A 24,760-nucleotide genomic window follows, 5' to 3' on the forward strand; every position below is an offset into this window, starting at 1 on the left:
GATGGATTTCAGAGTGCAGCACTCAGTCTGGTTCTTGCTCAGGTAGGATCCCTGTAGCTGGAGGTCTGCAAAGTTGATTTTCATGGCACCACAGAGACACACTGTTCAGCATCACAGTTTGGAATTACATCATAATGGCTTCTAGTTTGCCATTAGTAATTAATAATTAATTAAAAATATTTAAAATTAATTTATGTATATGTATGAAGAACATCCAGCATGATTATATTGATAGTTCAAATACTACTTTCAGAAATAAAAATCATAAGGAAAAGTATGCATGTGTTCCCTTAGCTTTTGCAAAAATGTTACAGTTATTTTTAGCGTATGGTGTACCTAGGTTACCAGGAACATAAATTTCCCTCTTATTTTTGTGATGATTTCTTCACTACTTGGAAAAGCAAATATTAAATATTGTGTTTTTACTTCAGTGAAGTGCAAAAATAACATAGATAACAATAAGTGATGCCATTGGTTGCACACACTGGAAAATAATCCTTTGTGCAAATATTTATAAGAATAAAATATGGGCCGGGTGCGGCGGCTCACGCCTGTAATCCCAGCACTTTGGGAGGCCAAGATGGGTGGATCACGAGGTCAGGAGATCGAGACCATCCTGGCTAACACGGTGAAACCCTGTCTCTACTAAAAATACAAAAAAATTACCCAGCGTGGTGGTGGGTGCCTGTATTCCCAGCTACTCAGGAGGCTGAGGCAGGAGAATGGCATGAACCCGGGAGGCGGAGCTTGCAGTGAGCCAAGATCAAGCCACAGCACTCCAGCCTGGGCGACAGAGCGAGACTCCATCTCAAAAAAAAAAAAAAGAAAAAAGAAAAAGAATAAAATATGTACTGCAGTCTGGCTGTAAAACAGAGAGAGAAAACATAATTTATAATATGAAATGTCATACATCCAAACTGAGGAAAACATAATGTATATTTAGGTTGAAAGACAAACAGTTAAGTGCTCACATCCCAGTATATAATAAAACAATATCAATATTTGCATGAGTTTTCTGTTAAGAAAAATGCCATGCAACTGGCTGAATGAGTTTCTATAATGTAGCCACCCTTTACTACCACCCATGATCTTCTCTGCCATGTCACATCCCCCTTACTCTTGCCACACTCAAGGAAATCAGCAAACTAAGTGATTTATTTACCCATCCATGTATCTCTTCATAATTTCACTGCATGTCAATATATTCATTTCCTACATTTATGTATTTTCTGTAGTTTTGGATATCTTGGTAATTTACACAAAGCTAACAATACTATATGCATTCCTATATGACTTGCTTTGCACACATTCTTGTATATACTGACATCTAGAGCTGTATTTCACTTATTCTCACCTAAATATAATGTTCCACTATCTGAACAAAGAAAAGTCATCACAGTTTATTTTCCCACAAATTGATAGTTGGGGTGCTACTTTATTGCCTTTTGTTTTGTTAGGATGGACAATTCTACCTTTACACTTTTACAAATCTGTGTTGTATACAACAGCAAGTAACTGCCAATGGTTGAAAAATTGGATAAGATGAACACATTGTTACCTTGTGCAGATATTAAATTGGTTTTGTATTGCTTGCTAGCTTATGTTAATTGATCTTGGTGTAATGACAATACATATATATATTTACTTTTTGAATAATCTGTATTTTGTACTTTTGCTAGGTCAATGTTGTGATTGGAAAAATTAAAAAAGAGTTAAAACTTTCATTTTTCAAACTTCAGATTAACCAGTAGTAACTTACCCAATTCTCTTTATGTGGTTGTTTTAAAATGGTGGCTGCTGCAACCAAAGAAAGTTTTAAAAAGGTAAGAAGCCCACACATACATTGGTAGTAGAAAGGTATGCAAGTGACCCTAACACCTTGCTTGCAGATACCAACTTTAAGAGCTTTATACAAGAGGTCCTTTGTTGTGATGAAAATAACCTATGTGAAGTTGCTTAGATATGAACAAATTCTGCTCAAATGTCAGAATATCTAACTGAATACCTAACAGCTACCTCATTCTGAAATTCATGAACTTCTTGATCTTTAAGAAAAATAACTTGTCATTTACATTATGAATAAGTTCTTTTCTTATACAATGTCTTAATTTTGGAGACTCAGAGTTGATAATTAAAAATAAATAAAACATAAAATTGCCAAGGAATTCCAGATCTAGAAGAGATTATTTATTCGTTGAACTTTGTATTTAGCATCCATGGAATCTAATTTTCCAAAAATAACAACAACAACAGATTAGTCAAAATTCTTTAGTTTAGCAATAGACAAAGAACTAAATTCTATTGCCCATACTAAGCCTTCACTATGGCTCCAATTTCTAATGAGGGAAATTAGAAAACACAATGCACTGATGAAATATTTTAAAATAATTTATAATATGCTGCGTCATTTTACTAATTGACAACACAATAAAACAATAAATAAAATCAAGTAAAATAAGTAATAAAATAAACACAATAAAATAGCCACATTTTTACTAAGTTACACCAGCAAGTTTACTGCATTTCAAGGATATATAAAGTGTTCCACTATGGGATGAAAAATATACTCACCAGAATAAATAGCAAAGATCAAGATGATGAAAACAGTTTTGGTCCATAATGAGAATAAAGATATTTGATAAAGTCTGTGGAAAAAACTGCTCAGAATATTTATTAAAATGGCACAAGGACACATGACTTATTTCTAATGGATGATCAAATGGAATCCAGGGTTCAATTTTAGTAAGTTCTTTCTTGTAAATAAACTTCTCCAATTCACTAGATTCCTAGAGACTCTTTCCTCTCTTGTTTTTCCAACCCCATTTTTCAACAAGAGATAACATGTAAAGAAAAGGCTTCCCTAGAGATGTGAGAGAAAACCCAAGAAAAGTCCTCTGTAAAGACATGAGAATGAGCTCATACCTTTCTCAACACGTTGAGTGGCCCACAAGGAGCCTGGCTGCATTTAAAATAATCATTTGAAATTGTGTTTTATTCAGATAAAAATGGGAAAAGATATTTCTTGAGCAGTCCTCACAGCAATGGTATACACCGGGGCTATCTCCCTAGATTCCCCACGTGACCTACCTTACACAGAGAAATAATGTACTGTGGGAGCCACAGCTCAGGAGACTTTGATTACCTTGTTCACGTTTCCTCCCTAGCCACGTACCTCCCTCCAGCTAACTGTATTTTATTGATATGAGAGTGAGAAGCTTTATGAGGTAAGATGAATGGCTCTGGGCAAGTAAGATAAAAGTATTCTCTGGCCTCCCTGAAGTCTGTAAAGTAGATCATGAGAAGTGTCTCACAGATGCTCCTCAATAGATTTCCCCTCAGCAGGAGGCTTGGGGATAATTTGAACTGATGAACCCTGAAGTATGAGGAAAAGAAAAGGTAGTAAGTACGGTTATAGATCCTGAGATAGAGGAGATATGTGAATTATTTCTTCTAAGCAGGTGAATTGGAAAGGGATACAAAAATCAAGCAAGAAAAAGAAGAAAGACTGGAAATTTTATTTCTAAATTGTTAGAAGTTTTTCAAACTAAATGTATATTAGAATCACCTGGAGACAATTTTAAGCCTGTAAGATGCACCATGGTACCATCAGGATTGTGAACCAAGTGTTAATAAATGAGTCCTGGTCTTGGCATATGTTTTAGGGTCCTAGATGAAACTTAGGTGCAGTCAGGTGTAGGAAAGCCTGAAAAAGTGTACAGAATGTAAATTTCTTGGACAAGAAAATAAATAAGAATTTGGATCAAAGTTGACACCAGGTAGTCCATCACCCTAAATTATATGTTAAGTAATTTGATATTTACTTCAGAGGTAGGTGAGAGACATTGATGGGTTTTGAAGTAAAGGAGATAAATTATCATTTCCTTCTTCAGGATCCAGTTTTACAGCTGATTCAGTGGAAAGAGTTTTGGGAGTTCAGTTCAAATCTCATCCATCACTGAATAATCTAGACTCAAAGTCTATGTTTTCCAATAAATGATTACTCATTTTAAATATAAAAATAATAATTCTAATCTCATAGGTTTATCATAAATATTAGAAGTAAATTGCTAAAATGATTGACATTTGGTTATGTCAGGACTATATTTGACACTCTATACTTTGCCAGTGATTTTTAACACTAAAGAAATCCAAGATATAGAATGAAACATCAGAGAGTATGTATTCTAGGGTAAGAGATTTCACTAAATAATTCCATGTATGCACTGAAGAAATAGACAGGTCAACAACCAAAAGCAATAGCATGAAACCCCAGGAATTTAGTGGTGGAGAGATTGGTATATAGGTTTTCTATTAAATGTAATTAAAATGCCCCATTTTTGACAAAAAATTGAGAATTACAAGTCATTGGAAAGTATGTTCCATATACAAGGGAAGGGTTGGGAAGCAAGGCAATCAGCATTGCCTTTGAGGGGGCTAAGATGTTGATTCTAACAGACAATAAAATAAAAGCAGCTTTTAGAAATATAGTTAAATGCCTAAAAAAAAAGTTTAAATAAGTAAAGAATGGTATAATGACAGTTTCTCACCAAAAAGAGAATAACATTAAAGTTGAAAACTTACTTGTAAAAAATAAATAGATGAATAAATAAATGGGATTTCAGTAATAGAAAAATGCAATAGTAAAAACAAAAAGTATTAGAAGGGCTCAACAGTATTCTTGAGATGGCAGAAGAAAGAATCAGTGAATTTAGATCAACAGAGTAAGAAATTTGAAGAATGGAAAAAAATGATGTGATAAGTTGAACAGAACTTCTGTAAATGTAGGACACCATTACATGAACCAACATTTACATTATAGGAGTAGCAGAAAAATAGGAGAAAGAGAAAAAGGCAGAAAGATAATTATCAAATGAATAACACCTTGTTTTTTTCAATGATATATTTTATAAATAATTTCTAAGGGCAAATGATACTCTATCATGTTCATTTCACAGTTTCCCTATTGTTGAACATTTATGTTGTGTTTTTAAAAGAAAAACTGCATATATTTCACATATACAATTTGATGTGTTTTGGCATATGCATACACCTGAGATATTATCACCACAATCAAGGTAAGGAACCCATACATGACTTCCAAAGTTTCCTTATCACCCCTTGGAATTTTTGTTAGTTAGTTTAGTTTATTTAGTTTTGTTTTGATTAGAAAGCCACTTAATGTGAGTTCTAACCTCCTAATAAATTTTTAAGTGCACAACACCAAATATTTACCCATAGATACTATGTTCTCCAGCAGACATCGAGAATTTATTCATCTCGTATAGCTTTACCTTTACACTCACTGAACACTAACTCCCCATTTTCCCCTCCTACAGTCCCCTACAGAAAAACCATTCTATTTTCTGCCCCTATAAATGTAACAATTTTAGTGTCCTTATGTAAATGGAATCATGTAGTATTTCTCTCTTCCAGGTTCATTCATGTTGTCATAAATGGTATGGTTTCTTTTTTAAATCCCACCTGAAGAGTATTACATTATATGTACGTACCACAGTTTTTATCCATTTGTCTCTTAATGAACATTTGATTTCTTTCCATAGACTGTAATAATAACTGAAATGTTATAAAATTTGATTTTAAAACCACTATTCTAAACATCCAGAAAGCTGAATTAACTTAAATTAAGGCAAATTAAACAACAACAGAAAAAGACACATCATGGTCAAAATATTAAAAGCTAAAGACAAGGATAGTATTTAAAGCAGCAAGATAATTTTTTGGCAAATATATTGAAATCAATTTTAGAAATCAAACAGAAATCTTAGACCTGAGAAGTATATTTGCTGAACTAAAAAATTAATTACAGTTTCTCAACTGCAGAATGGATCAAGCAGAGAAAAGAATCAGTGGGTTCAAAGACAGGCTACTTGAAAATACACAGAAGGGAAAAGAGAAAAAAGAATGAAATGGTATAACAAATGCCTGCAAGATATAGAAAATTACCTCAAATGAGCAAATCTAAGATTTATTTGTGTTTAAGAGGGATCTGAGCAAAATCTGAGCAATGAAATAATGAAACAGCCTCCTTGTCTGGGATGATACCTGAGGTTCATTGTCTCACGGCAGAGGAAATCAAGAAAGTGGACATACAGAGTGAGGTTAAGAGCAGAAGTTTAATAGACAAAAGAAAAAGAAGAGCTCTCTGCTCCAGACTGGGGTCCTGGAAGAAGAAATGGGTTGCCTCATCTGCGGCGAAATGCAGGGGTTTTATAGATGAACTGGGGAGGAGGAGGTGTCTGATTTACATAGGGCGCAAAAGACTGGTCAGATCAGGTGTGCCATATTGAATAGGGTATGTAAAACTGGTAGCCCCCACCCTAATCTTTCATTATTCAGGTGGATTCTCTGCCTGGCTTGTGCCATGTTGCTTATTTCTTTTTCTTTCTTTTTCTTTTCTTTTTTTTTTTTTGAGACGGAGTTTCCCTCTTGTTGACCAGGCTGGAGTGCAATGGCACGATCTTGGCTCCCTGCAACCTCTGCCTCTGCCTCCCAGGTTCAAGTGATTCTTCTGCCTCAGCCTCCCAAGTAGCTGGGATTACAGGCATGTGCCACCATGTCTGGCTAATTTTTGTGTTTTAGTGGAGACGGGGTTTCACCACTTTGGCCAAACTGGTCTCGAACTCCTGACCTCAAGTGATCCGCCCACCTTGGCCTCCCAAAGTGCTGGGATTACAGGCATGAGCCACCGCACCTCGTCATAATTTTTATATATATTATATAACTAATATGGAGGCTTAGCCTGTACCTGAACAAATACAGTGAAATTTCTCTGAAATATGTATGGAAGCTGGATTGCTCTCAATGTTAAACTTTTTTTAAGACTAAAGGTTTCTGTCAATGTTTGCCTCACCTAGGGTGCTGGTTAAAATTTAGACACTAGACCTTTGTCCTGAAGATTTAGATTTATTATAATCTGGAGAGTCTTAGGTACCTATACTTTTTTTCGTACATTAAAAACAAATTTACAGAACATTGTTTTAAGTAGCATTAGCTATATTATACATTTGTGTGCAACCACAAAGGTAAAAATGATTTTAATAAAGTAAATACAGTGCAACAAGTTTATTGAGCAAAGTATTTATTGACTGAGAAATATCTATATTTCATCATTAAAATACACAATTATATTACTGTTTTTTTTCAGAGCTTCATCAAATATTTGAATGCTGACAGATAATTATAATTTTTAAATTGCAGTACTTTGGAATTACAAGAGTATTCCAATTTTCATAATCTATACTGCATCTAAAATAGGATTCATCTACTTCTGTAGGAATTTAAGGCACTACAAACTACATTCCGTAGAATCCAACAGTGGAGTAGGATTACAAGAAATATTGTAGGAATGTATAGCACCACATCAACAAAGGTCAACATGAGCCCCAGCGGTTAAAAGTAACGTGAGGTTTATTTTCTCTGGAAAGAGAGAGAGGAAAAAAAAACATGTGATACTCCATAATGTCTAAAGTGCTTCTCAGTGACTAAGCATTTAAGTAAAATATAAGTTGGAGAGCTTGGACTTTACTTCTTCAAACAGGTGTACTCTGCTATTTCCCAGCTCCTGCAAATGTATTCTGTTCTGTGTGGGGCTATTGTCTCAGTCCTGATTCAGTAAAGAGACCCACACTGAGTCAAGGAAGGAGAGAATGAGAAAGACACAGTTTAACTCTTGAGTCTCACTTTACAACATATTAATCAAGTTCTAGTTATTTTTAAAGATTATTTTTTGGTATGGTTAACTAACTTGAGTATTTGAAAACAAGCCAGTACCATTATGTATGTAGTTCAAGTTAATCTACCTTTAGGGCTGGGGTTCCTGGTTAAAGTTTAAGAGTGTTTCAAGTTTTAGTAGAAAATACAAGCTATTTACTGTGTGTATGTTTGTAGATTAAGAGGAACTAAGTAGTCCCTAGCATACTGACACTGTTATTTTAATAAGCAAGAAGAAAAAATATTTACTATTGTGCCCTTACCTTACTTCCTGGCAAAATGTGCATTTGTTACTATAGGAGAGTCCATCAGATCCACAGACGGGATCATATTCCCTGGTGCAAGCAAATGGTGGTTCTCCATATGCCTTACAGTTTGGCTGTAAAATGGAGAGAGAATATAAAATAATCAGAGAGTACGCACTTGAAAATAATATTTTGTTATGAAATGTCATACATAGAAAAGACAAAGAATCTACATATTTTTATTACAGGTGCATAAGAAACAAACATCCCTGTAAATGGAAACAAAATTTAAAAATAGGAGATTTTCCTAACCTTTGTAGACTACTCTTACAATTTCTCTCTTCAAATCTCATTCCATTCCCATCTCATAGGCAAACATTAAACTCAATTATTTATTTATCATTCAGTTGCTCTTTTCATAGATTCACTGCATATGCAGTAATTCAAAAAAATGGATATTACTTAATTTTGGAAGTTTCTGAAATTTATATGCACAAACAATATAACCTATTTTGGTTTTCTAAAAGTATTCTAGCAAATATAGATTATTTTCCCTGAAAGCTTTAATAATTGCTTATTGGAATCACATATTTTCTAATGTTTAACACATTAATGTGGCATATCATTATATCCTTATTTGAGTCAATTATAGATTGCTAGTAAAAGAAACTGTCGTATTTTGTCAATATATTTATACATTGCTATATTTTTCATGCTAAGATTTTATTTAAGATTTTTGGATCTATTTTAAAGACTAACATTGTCTTCTATTAAAGTTGAGAAATCAGTTGCAATCTCTTTGTACATGATTGGTTTTGTTCTCTGGCACTCTTAAGATCACCTCTTTGAATTCATTGACTTATGGTTTTGTTACAATGGGTTTAGAGGTAAATTCTTAAATTTTTGTTGCTGTTGTTAGAACTCATTGAGACCTTTAAATCCATTCATGATAGACAAAACATGAAAAGAACCTAAATGTTCATCATCTCATAAATAAATAAATACATAAATAAATAAAGTGATATATCTTCAATTAATGGGATATTATTCACGGATGAAAAAATTAAGTACTGATTCATGCTACAGTATGAATGATCCTTGAAATCATGATACCAAAGTAAAGAAGCCATTAACACAGCACATATATTATACAATTCCACTTGTACAAAATAACTTTAAAAAGTAAATCTATAGAGACAGAAATTACCTTAGTGGTTCCCTGGAATAGGAGGTACAAGGAATGGTGACTAACAGTAAAAGGGCATATATAACTTAATCATGGTGATAAAAAATGTTCTAAAACTGAATTACAGTAATTATTTTACCACTTGGTAAACTAATTTTTAAAAGATATTAAATTATTTATTTAATTGGGTAAATTATATGGTATGTAAGTATGCCTCACTAAATTTATTTAGCCAAAAAAAAAAAAAAAAACCACTGAAGAGAGAGGTGGAGCCAGGTGGCCAAATAGAACCCTCCAACAATAGTACCCCACTGCAAAAACGTCAAATTGAACAATTATCGACACAAGGAAACACCTTCATAATAATCCAAAATTATGTGAGTATTCATAGTATCTGGTTTTAATATCACATCAAGGAAAGAGGCACTGAAGAACATGGGAGAGACTGTCTTGAATCATCAGCACCACGCTTCTCCAACACCCTGGCAGTGGCCATGTGGCATAGAGAGAAAATCTGTATGCTTGGTGAAGAGAAAGTACAGTGATAGAGTGACTTTGCATTGGAGTTCAGTGTTGCCCTGTCATAGCAAAAAGCAAACCAGTACAGAATTCAGCCAACACTCATCATGTCAGCATTTAGACCAGCCCTTACCAGAAAGAAATAATCGGTTCCAGCAGTCATAACTTTCTTTATGGTTAGCTCCACCACCATGGGCTAAGGTGCCCCAGTGTCCTAAAGAAATTTAAAAGGCTATATAAACCACAAGGACCGCAATTCATGGGCTAGTACTGGTGCAGTTCTGGGCTCAGAGACAGGGGACTTGGGGTGCATGTGATCTAGTGAGACACCAGCTGGGACAGCCAAGGGAATGCTTGTATCAGTCCCAGGCAGTGTAACTCACAGCTCCAGGAGAGACTCCTTTTTTCTGCTGGAAGAGAGGAGAGGAAAGAGGAAAAAGGACTTTGTCTTGCAACATGGGTATCAGCTTAGGCACAGTAGAATAGAGCACCAGGCAGAGATCTTGGGCCTCCATTTAAGTCCTAGCTTTTGGATGACATTTCTAGACACACCTGAGCCAAGGAAACCTGCTGCCTTGAAAAGAAGGACCTAGTCCTGACAAGATTCATCACCCTCTGACTAAGAGCACCGGGCCCCAAAATAATCATCAATGGTAACCAGGAAGTACTTGCCATAGGCCTTTGGTGAGAACCAGGGCCATGCTGGCTGCAGATGTGACTCACCACATTCTCAGCTTGGTGGCCATGGTGAGAAACCCCTTCTGCTTTAGGAAAGAAGAGGGAAGAGTAAAGGGTACCAGCTTGGCCACAGTCGGGTAGAGCACCAAGAAGAACTTCGGAAACTGTATAAACACCTGGAAATGTTTGTATAATTTCTTCAGTGACCCACCTAGTGGTAGTAGCTGTGTGGCACACAGAAGATATCTGAATGCTTTGTGAAGAGAGAGCACAATGATAGTGGGACTTTGACCCGCCAAATGTGTCAATAAAGAAATTAAGAACAAAATTAAAAATTTCTGTGAAACAAATAAAAATGGAAACACAACATACTCAAATCTATGGGGATACAGCAAAAGAAGTAACAAAAGGAAAGTTTATAGCAATAAGTGCCCACATCAAAAAAATAGAAAAACTTCAAATAAACAACCTAAATATGCATCCTAAAGAACTACAAAAGCAAGAGCAAACCAAACTGTGAATTAATAGAAGAAAATAAATAATAAAGATTAGAGAAGAAATAAATGAAATTCAAACAAAAAAGTACAAAATATCAAAGAAATAAAAAGTTGGCTTTTTGAAAAGATAAACAAAATCAACAAACATTTAGCTAGACTAAGAAGAAAAGAAAGAATACCCAAATAAATAAAATCAGAGATGAAAAAGACACATTACAACCGATGTCACAGACATTCAATGGATACTTAGAAACTACTTTGAGCAATAATCTACCAATAAATTGGAAAACCTAAAAGAAATAAATAAATTCCTAGAAACACACAATCTACCAAGATTGAACCATGAAAAAATGGAAAACCTGAATAGCCAATAAGAAGTAAAGATATAGAAGCTGTAATAAAAAGTCTCTCAGCAAAGAAGAGCCACAGACTCATAGGCTTTAGTGCTAAATTTTACCAAACTTTTGAAGAACTGATACCAATTCTACTTAAAGTATTCCAAAAAAATAAACGAGAGAATACTTCCAAACTCATTCTATGAGCCCAATATTACCCTGATACCAAAATCAGACAAAGACACATTAAAAAAAAAAAAAAAAAAGAAAACCACAGGTCAATATCTCTGATGAGCATTGATGTATAAATCTTTAACAAATACTAGCAAACTGAATTCAACACCACATTAAAAAGATTTTTCATCATGACCAAGTAGGATTCATCTCAGGGATGCAAAGATGTTTCAGTATATGCAAATTAGGCAATGTGATACATCATATCAACAGAATTAAGAACAAAAAACATGATCATTTCAACTGATCCTGAAAAACCATTTGAAAAAATTCAACATCCCTTCATGACAGAAATTCTCAAACCCTCAAAAAACTTGGTAAGAAGGAACATATATCAACACAATAAAAGACATGTTCTACAGGCCCACAGCAGATATCATACTGAATGGGAAAAACTGAAACCCTTTCCTCTTAAATATTGAATAAGACTAGGATGCCCACTTTTACCACTGTTATTCAACATAGTACAGGAAGTCCTACCTAGAGAAATCAGACAAAAGAGAAGAAATAAAAACATATCTAAATTGGAAAGAAAGAAGTTAAATTATCCTTGTTTGCAGATTATGTAATCTTATATTTGAAAAATCCTAAAGATGCAACTGAAAACCATTAGAACTGATAAATTCAGTAATATTGCAGGATACAAAATCAATGTCCAAAAATCAGTAGCATTTCTATATGCCAACAGTGAACAATCTGAAAAAGAAATCAAGAAGGTAATCTTATTTAAAATAGCTACAAATAATATAAAATAACTAGGAATAAACTTAACCAAAGAAATGAAATATTTCCACAGTGAAAATTTATAAAACAGTGATGCAGGAGATTGAAAGGAATACACAAAAAAATGAAGAGGTATTCTACGTTCATGAATGGGAAGAATCAATATTGTCAAAGTGTCCATACTACTGAAAGCAATTTACAAATTCAATGCAATCCCTATCAAAAATCCAATGACATTCTTCACAAAAATAGAAAAAAAAAATCTAAAATTTACAAGGAATCACAAAGACCTGGAACAGCCAAACCTATCCTGAACAAAAAGAACAAAACCAGAGAAACCACATTACCAGATTTCAAATTATACTACAGAAGAACTATAGCAACCAAAACAGCATGGTACTGATATAAAAACAGATACATACACCAATGGAACAAGATAGAGAACCCAGAAATACATACATACTTCTAAAGTGAACTCATTTTTGACAAAGGTATCAAAAAGATGCATTGGGGAGGCCGGGCGTGGTGGCTCACACCTGTAATCCCAGCATTCTGGAAGACCAAGGCAGGCGGATCACCTGAGATCAGAAGTTCAAGACCAGCCTGGCCATGGTGAAACCCTGTCTCTACTAAAAATACAAAAAATTAGCTGGGCATGGTGGTGTGCACCTGTAATCCCAGCTACTTGGGAGGCTGAGGCAGGAGAATCGCTTGAACCCCGGAGGCAGAGGTTGCAGTGAGCCAAGATTGCGCCATTGCACTCCAGCCTGGGCAACAATGGCGAATCTCCGTCTTGGAAAAAAAAAAAAAAAAGATGCATTGGGGAAAGGACACTCTCTTCAATAAATGGTGCAGGAAAAACTGGATATCCATATTGCAGAAGAATGAAACTTTACTCCTATCTCCCACCATCACAAAAATGAAATCAAAATGGATTACAGACTTAAATCTAAGACTTCAACCTAGGAAAATACTAAAAGTAAACATGGGGAGAAATTCTCCAGTACATTGGTCCAGGCAAATATTTCTTGAATAATATCCCACAAGCACAGGCAACCAAAGCAAAAACAAGATCACATCAAGTTAAAAAGTTTCTGCACAGCAAAGGAAACAATCAACAAAATGAAGAAACAACCCACTGAATGGGAGAAAACATTCTCAGAATAGCCAAAATATAAGGAGCTTAAAACACTCAACAGTAAAAAATCGTATAATCTGAGTAAAAAGTGGGTAAAACATCTGAATAGACATTTCTTAAAAGGAGACATATAAATGGCAAACAGGTATATGAAAAGGTTCTCAACATCATTCATCATCAGAGAAATGCAAATCAAAACTACAATAAGATAACACCTCACTCCAGTTTAAATGGCTTGTATCTAAAAGTCAGGCAGTAACAAATGCTGTTGAGAATATGGAGAAAAGGGAACCCTCATACACTGTTGGTGGAAATGTAAATTAGTACAGACACTATGGAGAATATTATGGATGTTTCTCAGAAAACTAAAAGTAGAACTGCCTTATGATTCAGCAACAACACTGTTAGGTATATACTCAAAAGAAAGGAAATAAGTATATTGAAAAGATATCTGCATTCTCATATTTATTGAAGCACTATTTACAATAACCAAGATTTTAAAGCAGCCTAAGTGTTCATCAATAGACGAATGAAGAAAGAAAATGTGGCACCTGTGCACAGTGGAGTACTATTCAGCCATAAAAAATAATGAGATCCTATCATTTGCAACAACATAGATGAAACTGTAGGTCATTCTGCTAATTTAAAGAAGCCAGGCACATAAGGATGAATTCACATGTTCTCATTTATTCGTGGGAGCTAAAAATTAAAACAATTGAACTTATGAAGATAGAAAGTAGAATGATGGTTACCTGAGTCTTGGAAGGGTAGTGAGAGTGAGATCGGAGAGTGGGGGTGGTTAATGGGTATAAAAAATAGAGTCAGATAGGATGAATAAGATCTAGTATTTAATAGCACAACAAGGGGACTACAGTCAACAATATTGTATTATACATTTTAAATAACTGAAAGAGTATAATTTGATTTTTTTGTAACACAAAGGATAAATGATTGAGATGGATATCCCAATTATTCTGACGTGAAAATTACACTATTGCATGCCACATCAAAATATCTTATGTACCTCATATATATATACACTTACTATGTACCCACAAAAATTTTTAAAAATGAAAAAAAAAACTGACTGCAGAAATTTAAATGATATGTTTTAAAATGTATTGAACTTTCAAGTAGCCCAAAGGTAATGGGGACCACCTAAATCTCTCTAGTGGAATTATCCAAAAACTATACTAGCTAATAAGAGGAACTAACAAAATCACATAAATTACTTGTACTCAGCATATTAGAAGACAGAATAAAACTGTCTATTTACTACTTATGTGTATAAAACAATCACCGAATTTTGAAATAATTATTACTTGAACTCCCAGTGCAAGCAAGCTTCCTGCAAAGTACAGTGGATGGTGAAACAGGGCTGAAGGGAGGCGACAGAGGAAAAATTTATATCCTATAATAAACTACAAAGAGAAGAGGGGCACTGAAGATCTAAGATGAGGTGAAAATCGACTAAAGTCCATCATTCACTAAAATCTGTAATACAGACCTGGTAGTCAAGGACATGTTTAGAGGGAAGGATATAAAAAGTAAGTGAAATTAAGGCAGAAGTTTGAGAAAGTCATTCTCCACAAGAAGAAAGGAAAAAAATTGGGAAGTGGTGGTGAGTGGAGAAAGATACCCGTAAGAGACAGTGTGGTAAAAGTAAAAGGAAGCATGTGGAGGGCTTTTAGAATAATGCAATACAAAAGAGGAGTAAAGAGTGCAAAAGGATATCTACGTATCTATGCATAATTAGACATGAAAAGAAATAAAATTTTTAAAAAAGGGTGCAAAAGGATAACAACACACACCCTCACTCACTCACTTACCTGTCATCACCTTACTGAAGTAACTACATTTTGCTGTACTGACTGAAAAGGACTCTTTTTCACTGGGAACTATGTAAACCAACCCACACTGACAACCACTGTGTCCACAATATAGGAAACAAATGTGGTCTTAATCTAAATAAAACATTTTTAAGAAAATAAACAAGGAAGAAAATTGAGAGTCACATAGCTGCAGCCGAAACTCCTAGCCTCAAAAATAGAAATCCATGAAGTAGAAGAAAACTTTATTGAAACACTCAAAAATGAATTAAATAATCTCCAGCAAATACTTGAGTATGTTAAAACAAGCTCCTTGAATTTAAAGTTGAGGTTCAGAATAGAAATTGATTTGTTGAAAAATATGTGAAATAATACTTGATTAAAATCAAGAAAGAAATACAAGTTAGAGTGAACATATGTCAGAAATAAATATCGTGAATAGTACTGCAATGAACATACGTGTGCATATATCTTTATAATACCTGCACTTGTATCCCTGAACTTAAAATAAAAGTTGAAAAAAAGAAATAAATAAAATGTGCCCAATAAAGAATAGACCTCAATGAATATTGACGCAAAAGGAAAACTACACTTACTTAGGCAACATTGAGCCTTACTTAGCATCTTTTAATGGGCAAGCTTTATCTAACAAGAGACTATTGGGCAATATTTTTCAAATGAATGATCATGGGCATTTAATATATTTAATTTTTATTTAATACTAAAACACAAGTGGATAAAATGTGAAATAATATATAAAGTTTATGCATTCTGAAAAAGTTATATCTTACAATTTTTAGGAAAAAAAGGAAGAGCAGGATAAAGAGAGTCTAATGAAATCATTGCTTGTGTATAGGAAATAGGCAAGAGGGAAGAAATACCATGAAACCTAGGCAAATAAGACAGACTCAATAAACAAATATTTCTAAAAAACAGAGAACTACACACATTTAAAAGGTGTAAGTACAAGACTAATCACTAGAACAAATATGAAAGCTTTCTTAATGTAAAATGCATTATTGAACACAAAAACAAAGAATCACACAGGAGATAAGTAACAATAATATAACATAAAAACATAGTAATTTTAACAAAACATTATATGTAATTATTGAAGCCAAATTTATGTCATATCAATAAGCAAGAAAGAGCAATATTTACTAATTAAAATAAAAACATTTTCAATTTGGCACACATACAAATACCCAATGTATGGAATATATATAATATACACCCAAGACTAAGTGAACTTAAACATTAAAAATAAAAAGTTTGCAAATATATGCCAAGTATAAGGATAGGATCTGAAAGCATGTATTGGACTTCCACTATAAAACAAAGTAGAGTTCAAGTTAAAAGTCATTAAATATTACAAGGTATGATACTTTATAATGCTAGAAGCTACAATTCATAAGAAAGATATGACAGTTAAGAATATCTATATATTATATAACTGAGAAGGCACAGATATAAAACAAAAGCTCATAGAGGTAACAGAAATAGACATACACACAATAATAATAGGAGATTGCAACACACCACCTACAGTATAAGACAGATCAGTGCATAACAAACAGATTAGAATACAAAGACTAAACAATATAAACACAACAAATATTTATGGATACATATCAAATGATATACTCCGATAATAACCATACACCTTCTCCTCAAGTACATAACTGACATTAGTAAAAATTATTCTAAATGAGATAATAAAGAATCATCAGTAAGCCCCATTCATTGAAAGTAATATAAATAGCACTCTAATCACAATTGAATACAATAAAAAAAAAGATAACAAAATCAGAAAAAAAAAATCCCATCACACTGGGAAAAAATAAGAATATTTTCAACAACATTTGAGAGGAAAGGGAAAATATATAATGAAATTAGAGTATTCCCAAAATAAAATTAAAATGATAAAAATCTGTATTAGACTGAATTTGATGCATTTGAAAGCAGTGCTCAAAGGAAAACTCATAGCCTTAAATATGTTTATCAACAAAAATGAAACAAGATAAATAAATGAATTTCCAGGGATGGGCGTGGTGGCTCACGCCTGTAATCCCAGCACTTTGGGAGGCCGAGGAGGGCAGATTCCGAGGTCAGGAGATTGAGACCATCCTGGCTAACACAGTGAAACCCCATCTCTACTAAAAATACAAAAAATTAGCCGGGTGTGGTGGTGGGTTGTCCTAGCTACTCGGGAGGCTGAGGCAGGAGAATGGCGTGAACCCAGGAGGCAGAGCTTGCAGTGAGCCGAGATCACGCCCCTGCACTCCAGCCTGGGCAACAGAGCTAGACTCTGTCTCAAAAAAAAAACAAAACGGAATTTCCAATTAAAAAGTCCTAAATAACCAAATTAAACAGTTTAAAAAAATGTTTAATTTTTGCTATTAAGCAAAAAGCACAAAGAAGATACTTACAAACATAAAGCCACATATGAATACAATAAATTTAATAAATGGTATATCAAAATTTAGGTTTCTTGAAAAAAATAACAAACAGGAAGCTAAAATAGTAAGAAAAATGTGAGAGGCACAATGATGCAATGTAAAATAGAAACAGTTACAGGAGACTAATATCTGGAATTTACAAAGAACTCAAAAAACTGAACAACCAAAAGACTGTTGATCTTACTAAAAATCGGGTAAAGGACAAAAACAGACATTTTTCAAAGGAAGGCATATAAATGCTCCAGCACACTTATGAAAAAATGTTCAACACCACTAATTACCAGAGAACTGCAAATTAAAACCACAAAGATATATCATCTTATACCAGTCAGCATGGCTATTATTAAAAAGACCAAAATAACAGGTGTTGGTGAAGATGTGGCAAAAGGGGAACTCTTAAACACTGTTGATCGTAATGTAAATGAATAAAATCTGTATGAAAAACAGAATGGAGATTTCTCAAAAAACTGAAAATAAAACTATCATTCACTACAGCTGTTACCACTGAGTATCTATGCAATGAAATGAAATCATTATATCAAAAACATACCTGTATTCACATGTTTATTACAGCACTATTTAAAATAACAAAGGTATTAAATCAACCTAAGTGTTCGTCAGCATGCTTGGTCAATGAGAATGTTGTATATATACCCAACAGGATACTAATTGTCAAAAAATAAGAATGAAATCAGGTATTTTGCAGCAACATAGATGAAACTGGGAACTATTATCAAGTGAAACAAATCAGACAAAAAACAAGACAAATTCTACATGTTCTCACTTGTAAGTGGGAGGAAAATAGGGTGTGCACATGGACATAGAATGTGGAGTGATAGACAATGGAGACTCAGCAGAGTGAAGGAGTGGAAAGGATGATGGGAAATCACTTAATGGATCTAATGTACTTTATTTGAGTGATGGATACCCTAAAAGCCTTGACTTCACCACTACACAATCTATGAATGTAACAAAATTATACATATAACCCATAAATTTATGCAAATAAAAAATCCTTGACAGATCACTCTGGTGACAAGGCTGTGAAGACCAAGGCACTCTCATTTTTAAGGATAATGAAAACTAGAGAATAATTTTTTCCAATATGGTTAAATTTATGGCAATATCTGGCAAAATTACCTATCTTTTACCTTTTATCCTAGGATTCCCACGTCTAGAAATTTGCTTTGGAAATAGATATGCACAAGGTTATTTACTAAAGCATTATCTGTAATTGCAAAATCTTGGGAACAATTTAATGCTAAAATATAAACAATTAGATTATCTCTTGCACTTCCATGACATATAGTACCATAAAGCTAAAGAAGAGGAATGTCTGCATGAATAAGAGTACTTTTGGAGTGCTGGAACTTGTATAGCACCTCCAAAAGAGGGTCAATAACTGACACTTTCACTGTTTAATACATAGTAAACATTTTTCCATATAATGTTTAATTATACAATAACAATATTTTATAAATATTAAATGTTTTTGACTTTCTAAGAAATTCGAGGTAACTTACTGGTGTCCTGTTGTCAAGCAACTGAGACATTACAGTATCTGCACCAATAAAAAAGATTAAAAACTTAGTATCTCCTATGATATATCTACATCTCTTAAAAGACAATACAGATGCAGGTCTTTCAATGAGGAAACTACAAGCCATCAAGTGAGCCTCCTCTGGCACTGACTGTCTTTGGGAAAGTCAGATTGAAACACTAGAGCAACCCTGATTCCTATAGTTGATCTCGCTCAGTCTCAAATGCATTACATCTTTTAACCCCACAGAACCATCCCTTGAAGATATCATTTTCCTTGTTATCTACATGTTATAGATGAGGAAACTGATGACAAAGGAAGACAATGACTTGTGAATATAGAGCGAAGTCAATCAGAATTGAGCGTCAAGCTTTCTGCTCTATTTTCAAAGCTTTTTCTAGTTCCCACATACTTCATTCATAATAACAGTAATAGATAATTTTTGGATTTAAGGCAGACTGACTATCCCAAAATTATCAATGAGACTTACTTGGTACCGTATTTTGATATTAGAATTGATAACTAAAAGTATCAAACCTGAAACTTTATTCTAACAAATTCCGCTGGAGAATATGACCTGCACAGCAGAGAAAGAATTCCAGTTGAGTCACTTAAACCCAATTCGGTGGCCATTCATGTTAACTATAGTTTTTCTCCTTTTGTAATATGGGGAGGGAGATTCACCAATGTTACTTTAAAAGGGCATTTGTCCTGTGTTTATTTGATTTACCAATTCAAGTGTGCTAAAACAAATGCAACAACCAATTATATTCCTAGGTGACATCAAATCTTGCCTGCATTTCCTAGGATGTGAGAAATGAACCCAGAATTACAAAATGTACTCACCAGAGGAAAAATAAAATGCCAACATGATGATAAAACTGGCTTTGATCCACAATGAGAAGTGAGCCATTTTGCCTCCTCAGTCACTCTTAAAGAAATCTGTGGAGAAACATTCAGAATATTTATGACACAGGCCTATAAAGCTTCAATGAACACAATAAGATAAAGGGACCACTTCCTGTACTGTCCCACTTGGGAGAACAGTCACAGCTCCTGAGATTCTATATTCCTTTACTCTTTATTAGATGGGAGAACAGTCACAGCTTCTGAGATTCTATATTTCTTTTCTCTTCATAAGAGAAGACTATTCCCTTTGCTCCTCTACCCATAAAATCAACAACAACAAAAAAATATACATTCACAAATACATGTGGAGAAATGCTTAGGATAACTTCTGTGTGGCATTTAGTACCCATACGCAATTTTGAGAGTTCAGTTTATCTTTTATAGAAGTTGGAACAGTTATTACTAGAAAGACAAGGTCTGGAAAAATCCTGACACCAGTTCTACACATAAAAAGCCACCATATCATATGCCCCAATTACTCACCTCAAGAAGGAATGGTGCAAAAGAAAACTGTGACTGTCTTGTTCACTCTTACCTTCTCATCTACCTCACTATATTGAGGAGTCTCTTTTATATATCTCTGAATAAAAAAGACAAATGAGCCAGGAGAGATACGGCACAGAGAAATTATGTGTCCTGGCAGGTTCTGGGAACTTACTTCATATAGATATTATCAAAGCAATACCTAAAGCAGAAAGTCATGGCATGGACAGTTTCATCTGATGGACACAAACAAATGAGAAGGAAAGAAAATGATAAGCCTATTTATTGATCCCAAAACAGATAAAACCTGCAAAATCTGTCCAAGCACGGGAGCTATGTAGTCAAGAAAACTAAGGTAAAAAGAGTAGAATTTCAAGAATTACAATTTACAAATATGACTAGAACCTCAAGTTTTAAAATCTACATAGATTTATTAAAAGCATCTGGAGACTGTTTTGAAAATATCAGTGCCTAATTTCATTTCCCAAGACTGTAACTCAATTTTCTACATTAGATTCCAGTCGTTGATACTTTTTATACGTTTCCAACATGATAGCAACATGCAGATTCAGTTTGAGGTTACTGAGCTAAGGCTATAGAATAATCACTGGAGCTCAATTACATCAGTCTTTATATTTCTCCATACTAGAGTTTTTGAATTGAATGGAAATGTATAATTCAACCTTATCTGTGGCTAGTTTATTCACATAGTATTTATTTATTTTGTAATTTTAAAAATAATTTCAACTTATATTTTAGAGTCATGGAGTACTTGTTTGTTCCATGGGTGTATTGCATGATACTGATTTTTGAGGTACTGATGATCCTGTCACACACTTAGTGAACACAGTATACAATAGGTAGGTTTTCAGCCCACATCCCCCTTCCCCCCTCTCTCTGTAGTAGCCACAATGTCTATTTTTCCCATTTTTATGTCCACGTGTACTCAATGTTTATCTCCCACTTATAATTGATGTCATGTGGTATTTTGTTTTCTATTCCTGTGTTAATCCACTTAGAATAATGGCCTACAGCTGCATCCATGTTGCTGCAAAAAACAAACAAAAAAACATGATTTTGCTCTTTTTATGGCTTCACAGTATTTCATGATGTATATCTACCATAGTTTCTTTATACAATCCACTATGGATGACACCTAGGTTAATTCCATATCTTTGCTATTGTGAATAGTGCTACAATGAGCATACAAGTGCATGTTGGTGAAAAGAACATGATTTCATTCATTTGTATAGGTCTGTAGTATTCCATGCTGTATATCTACCACATTTCCTTTATCCACTCCACTGCTGATAGACATCTAAGTTGATTCCATGCCTTTGCTACTGTGAATAGTGCTGCAATAAATGCACGAGTGCATATGTCTCTTTGGTAGAACAATTTATTTTCCTTTGGGTATATACTCAGTAATGGGATTGCTGGATCAAATGGTACCCTGTTTTAGATTATTTAGAAATTTCCAAACTGCTTTCCATAGTGGTTGAATTAATTTACATTCCCACCAAAAGTGTGTATGTATACCCTTTTCTTGATAGTCTCACCAGAATGTATTTTTTTATTTTGTAATAGTAGACATTCTAACTGGTGTGAGATAGTATCTTATTGTCTTCTAGATTTACATTTCTATAATGATTAATCCAGCCCTAGAAACTCTGCTCTGTAACTCAGCCAAAGGAGTTTCCAAATCAGATTTACTGTTCATCAGCACCATGCTATAGGAAATATGCTCCATGGTTCTCCAAGGCATAGACCTCTAGCAAGTCTTCCCACACTGCTGGGGTATCCTCTTTGGGCCCTCCTCCATATAGACGTACTGTGTTCTGAACATTTGCTAGTGTTGAGGGAACTCTGGGTTTAAGGCACTAACATGTGCTGAAAACGAGGCAGTGACATAGAAAAAAAATTAATAGATATACTGCAAAACTATCTTGAAGCAAACATATCCAACAAGAGACTAAAGAAGCCAGACAGAGAAGACTGGAATAAATAGCTACTACTTCAAGACGAAAACATGGGTGTACATCCACAAGAAAGAATAGCAAACAGGGAACAATGAACTCCCATATGAACAACACAAGGATGTAGCGATTAACCCTAATGAAACAATGACAGGTAAGCTCTCTGATCAATAATTCAAAAGAGAATTTTCAAGAAAACTAAGTGATCTCCCAAATAACACAGAAAAACTGTTCAGAAATGTATAAGGCAAATTTTACAAAGAGATTGAAATAATTCGAAAACTGCAACAAAAATTGTAGAACTGAAATATATTTTCTGAACTAAAAAGTTAATAGAGTCTCTCAATATCAGAATGCATCGAGCAGCGGAAAGAATCAGTGAGCTCAAAGACAAGATATTTAAAAACACACATTCCTGAAAGAGGAGGGAGAGGAAGCAATTTGGAAAATGTAATTGAAGATATAGTTCATGAAAATTCCCTAGTTTCACTAGAGAGGTTGACATGTAAATGCAGGAAATTCAGAGAAACCCTACAAGATACTACACAAGATGGCCATCCCCAAGAGACATAGTCATCAGTTCTCCAAGGTTAATGTGAAAGAAAGAGTCATAAAGACAGCTAGAGAAAAGGGGCATGTCACTAACAAAGGGAACCTACTCAGGCTAACAGCAGGACTTTCAGGAGATACCTTACAAGCCAGAGATTAAGGGCCTATTTTCAGCATCCTTAAGGAAAAGAAATTCCAACAAAGAATTTCATATCCCGCCAAACTAAGCTTCATAAGTAAATAAGAAATAAAATTTTTTCAGATAAGCAATTACTAAATGAATTTATTGCCAGCAGATCTGCCTTACGAAAGATTCTTAAGGGAGTTCAAAACATTAAAAGAAGGAATTGAAATGGCTCCACTTTTTGGGAAAGCACCCAAGTTTCTTTGTCTGGTGCTGAGAAAATTAGCAACACAGAAACACACGTGGAGTGGATTAAGAAACGGAAAATCTAACAGGCAAAAAAGAAGAGAATAGCCTTCCCATACAGAGGGAGGAGGGCTGCGAATGGAATAACCTCGCTTGCAGTGGAAAGCATTTGGTTATATTGGGAGGCTCAAGGAGGTGATGTCTGATTTGCATAGGGCCCAGGGGATTTGTTTGACCAGGTGTGTCATTCACATAGCTAGCAAAAAGACTGGCCCTCCCACCCTAACCTTTTATTATGCAAATTTGGCTTCTACCTGGCTGTCCCCATGACACCTGCACAAGTGGTTTCTACCTTGCCAATCACCATGACACTTGTACACATGGCTTCTACCTTGCCAATCACCATGATACCTGCACACATGCCTCTACCTGGCCAGTTGCCATGATACCCATCCACGTGGTAACAAATCAAAGAGAGCAGGAACTTCAATATTGGGTGGACCTGGCTTTTAGCCACCTGTATTTACATTTGCAAGCCTGTGTGGCTTGCATATCAATGCTTGCAGATCTGGTATTTCAGGCTGCTTTCTGTTAGAAAAAAATGTTTTAGGGGCTGCGTTTTTATTAAAAGAAAAAGTCTTACTGGGGACTATTTTACCCTTTCTAGCTGCCTAAAATAATTTCTTAATAACTCCTGTAATAGAATGATACCTGACATCACAAAAACATACTTAAGTACATAGGCCACTGACACTATAAAGCAACCACACAATTAAGTCTACACAACAACTAGCTAACAACATGATGGCAGGATCAAATCCTCACATGTCAATACTAACTTTGAATGTAAATGGGCTAAATGCACCTCTTAAAAGGAATAGAGTGGGAAGTTAGATAAAGAAGCAAGACCCAACTCTCTGCTGTCTTCAAGAGACCCATCTCACATACAGTGACACCCGTCCGGGCTCAGAGTTAAGGGATGGAGAAAGATATAACATGCTACTGGAAAACAAAAAAAGGACAAAGGTTGATAAAACAGACTTTAATTTTAAACCCACAATGATCAAAAATGACAAATAATGGCATTACATAATGATAAAGGGTTAATTAAACAAGAAGGCTTAACTATTCTAAATATATATGCACCCAACATTGGAGAACCCAGATTGGTAAAACTAGCTCTTGCAAACATATGAAGAAATACTTAAACTACACAATAGTAGTAAGAGACTTCAACAGTCAACTGGCAGCATTATCATTGAAGCAGAGGAGTAACAAATGTAGTCTGGACTTAAACTCAAAACTTCACCAACTGGACCTAATAGACATTTACAGAATAATCCACTCAAGAACAGCAGA

At 34.5% G+C, this 24,760-nt stretch overlaps 1 protein-coding gene across 2 annotated transcripts; it reads right to left on the reverse strand.

Annotated features, from left to right (window-relative positions):
* Positions 1 to 7,088: 7,088 nt before the first annotated feature.
* LOC129059573 (ovomucoid-like) lies at positions 7,089 to 22,709 on the reverse strand. 2 transcript variants are annotated; one of them, XM_054556033.2, is made up of 4 exons: positions 19,961 to 22,709; positions 19,098 to 19,135; positions 7,995 to 8,110; positions 7,089 to 7,437 (listed from the first exon to the last, which is right to left on the reverse strand). In XM_054556033.2, exons 1-4 carry the CDS (start codon positions 20,025 to 20,027, stop codon positions 7,392 to 7,394), a joined length of 267 nt encoding a protein of 88 aa, XP_054412008.2. In that variant the 5' UTR covers positions 20,028 to 22,709; the 3' UTR covers positions 7,089 to 7,391. The 2 variants fall into 2 exon arrangements, with proteins under 2 accessions (XP_054412008.2, XP_054412011.2); XM_054556036.2 differs by having other exon boundaries at positions 7,160 to 7,647.
* Positions 22,710 to 24,760: the final 2,051 nt, after the last annotated feature.

The sequence above is a fragment of the Pongo abelii genome, chromosome 4, assembly GCF_028885655.2.
Source record: "Pongo abelii isolate AG06213 chromosome 4, NHGRI_mPonAbe1-v2.0_pri, whole genome shotgun sequence".
Taxonomy (NCBI): Eukaryota; Metazoa; Chordata; class Mammalia; order Primates; family Hominidae; genus Pongo; species Pongo abelii.

Excerpts from the sequence above, each read along its gene's own strand:
- LOC129059573 (XM_054556033.2), bottom strand. The coding sequence starts at position 20,027 with ATGGCTCACTTCTCATTGTGGATCAAAGCCAGTTTTATCATCATGTTG. Across the intron at positions 19,136-19,960 it reads GGCATTTTATTTTTCCTCTG|ATACTGTAATGTCTCAGTTG; the intron begins GTGAGTACATTT and ends TTATTGGTGCAG. Across the intron at positions 8,111-19,097 it reads TGCTTGACAACAGGACACCA|CCAAACTGTAAGGCATATGG; the intron begins GTAAGTTACCTC and ends TCCATTTTACAG.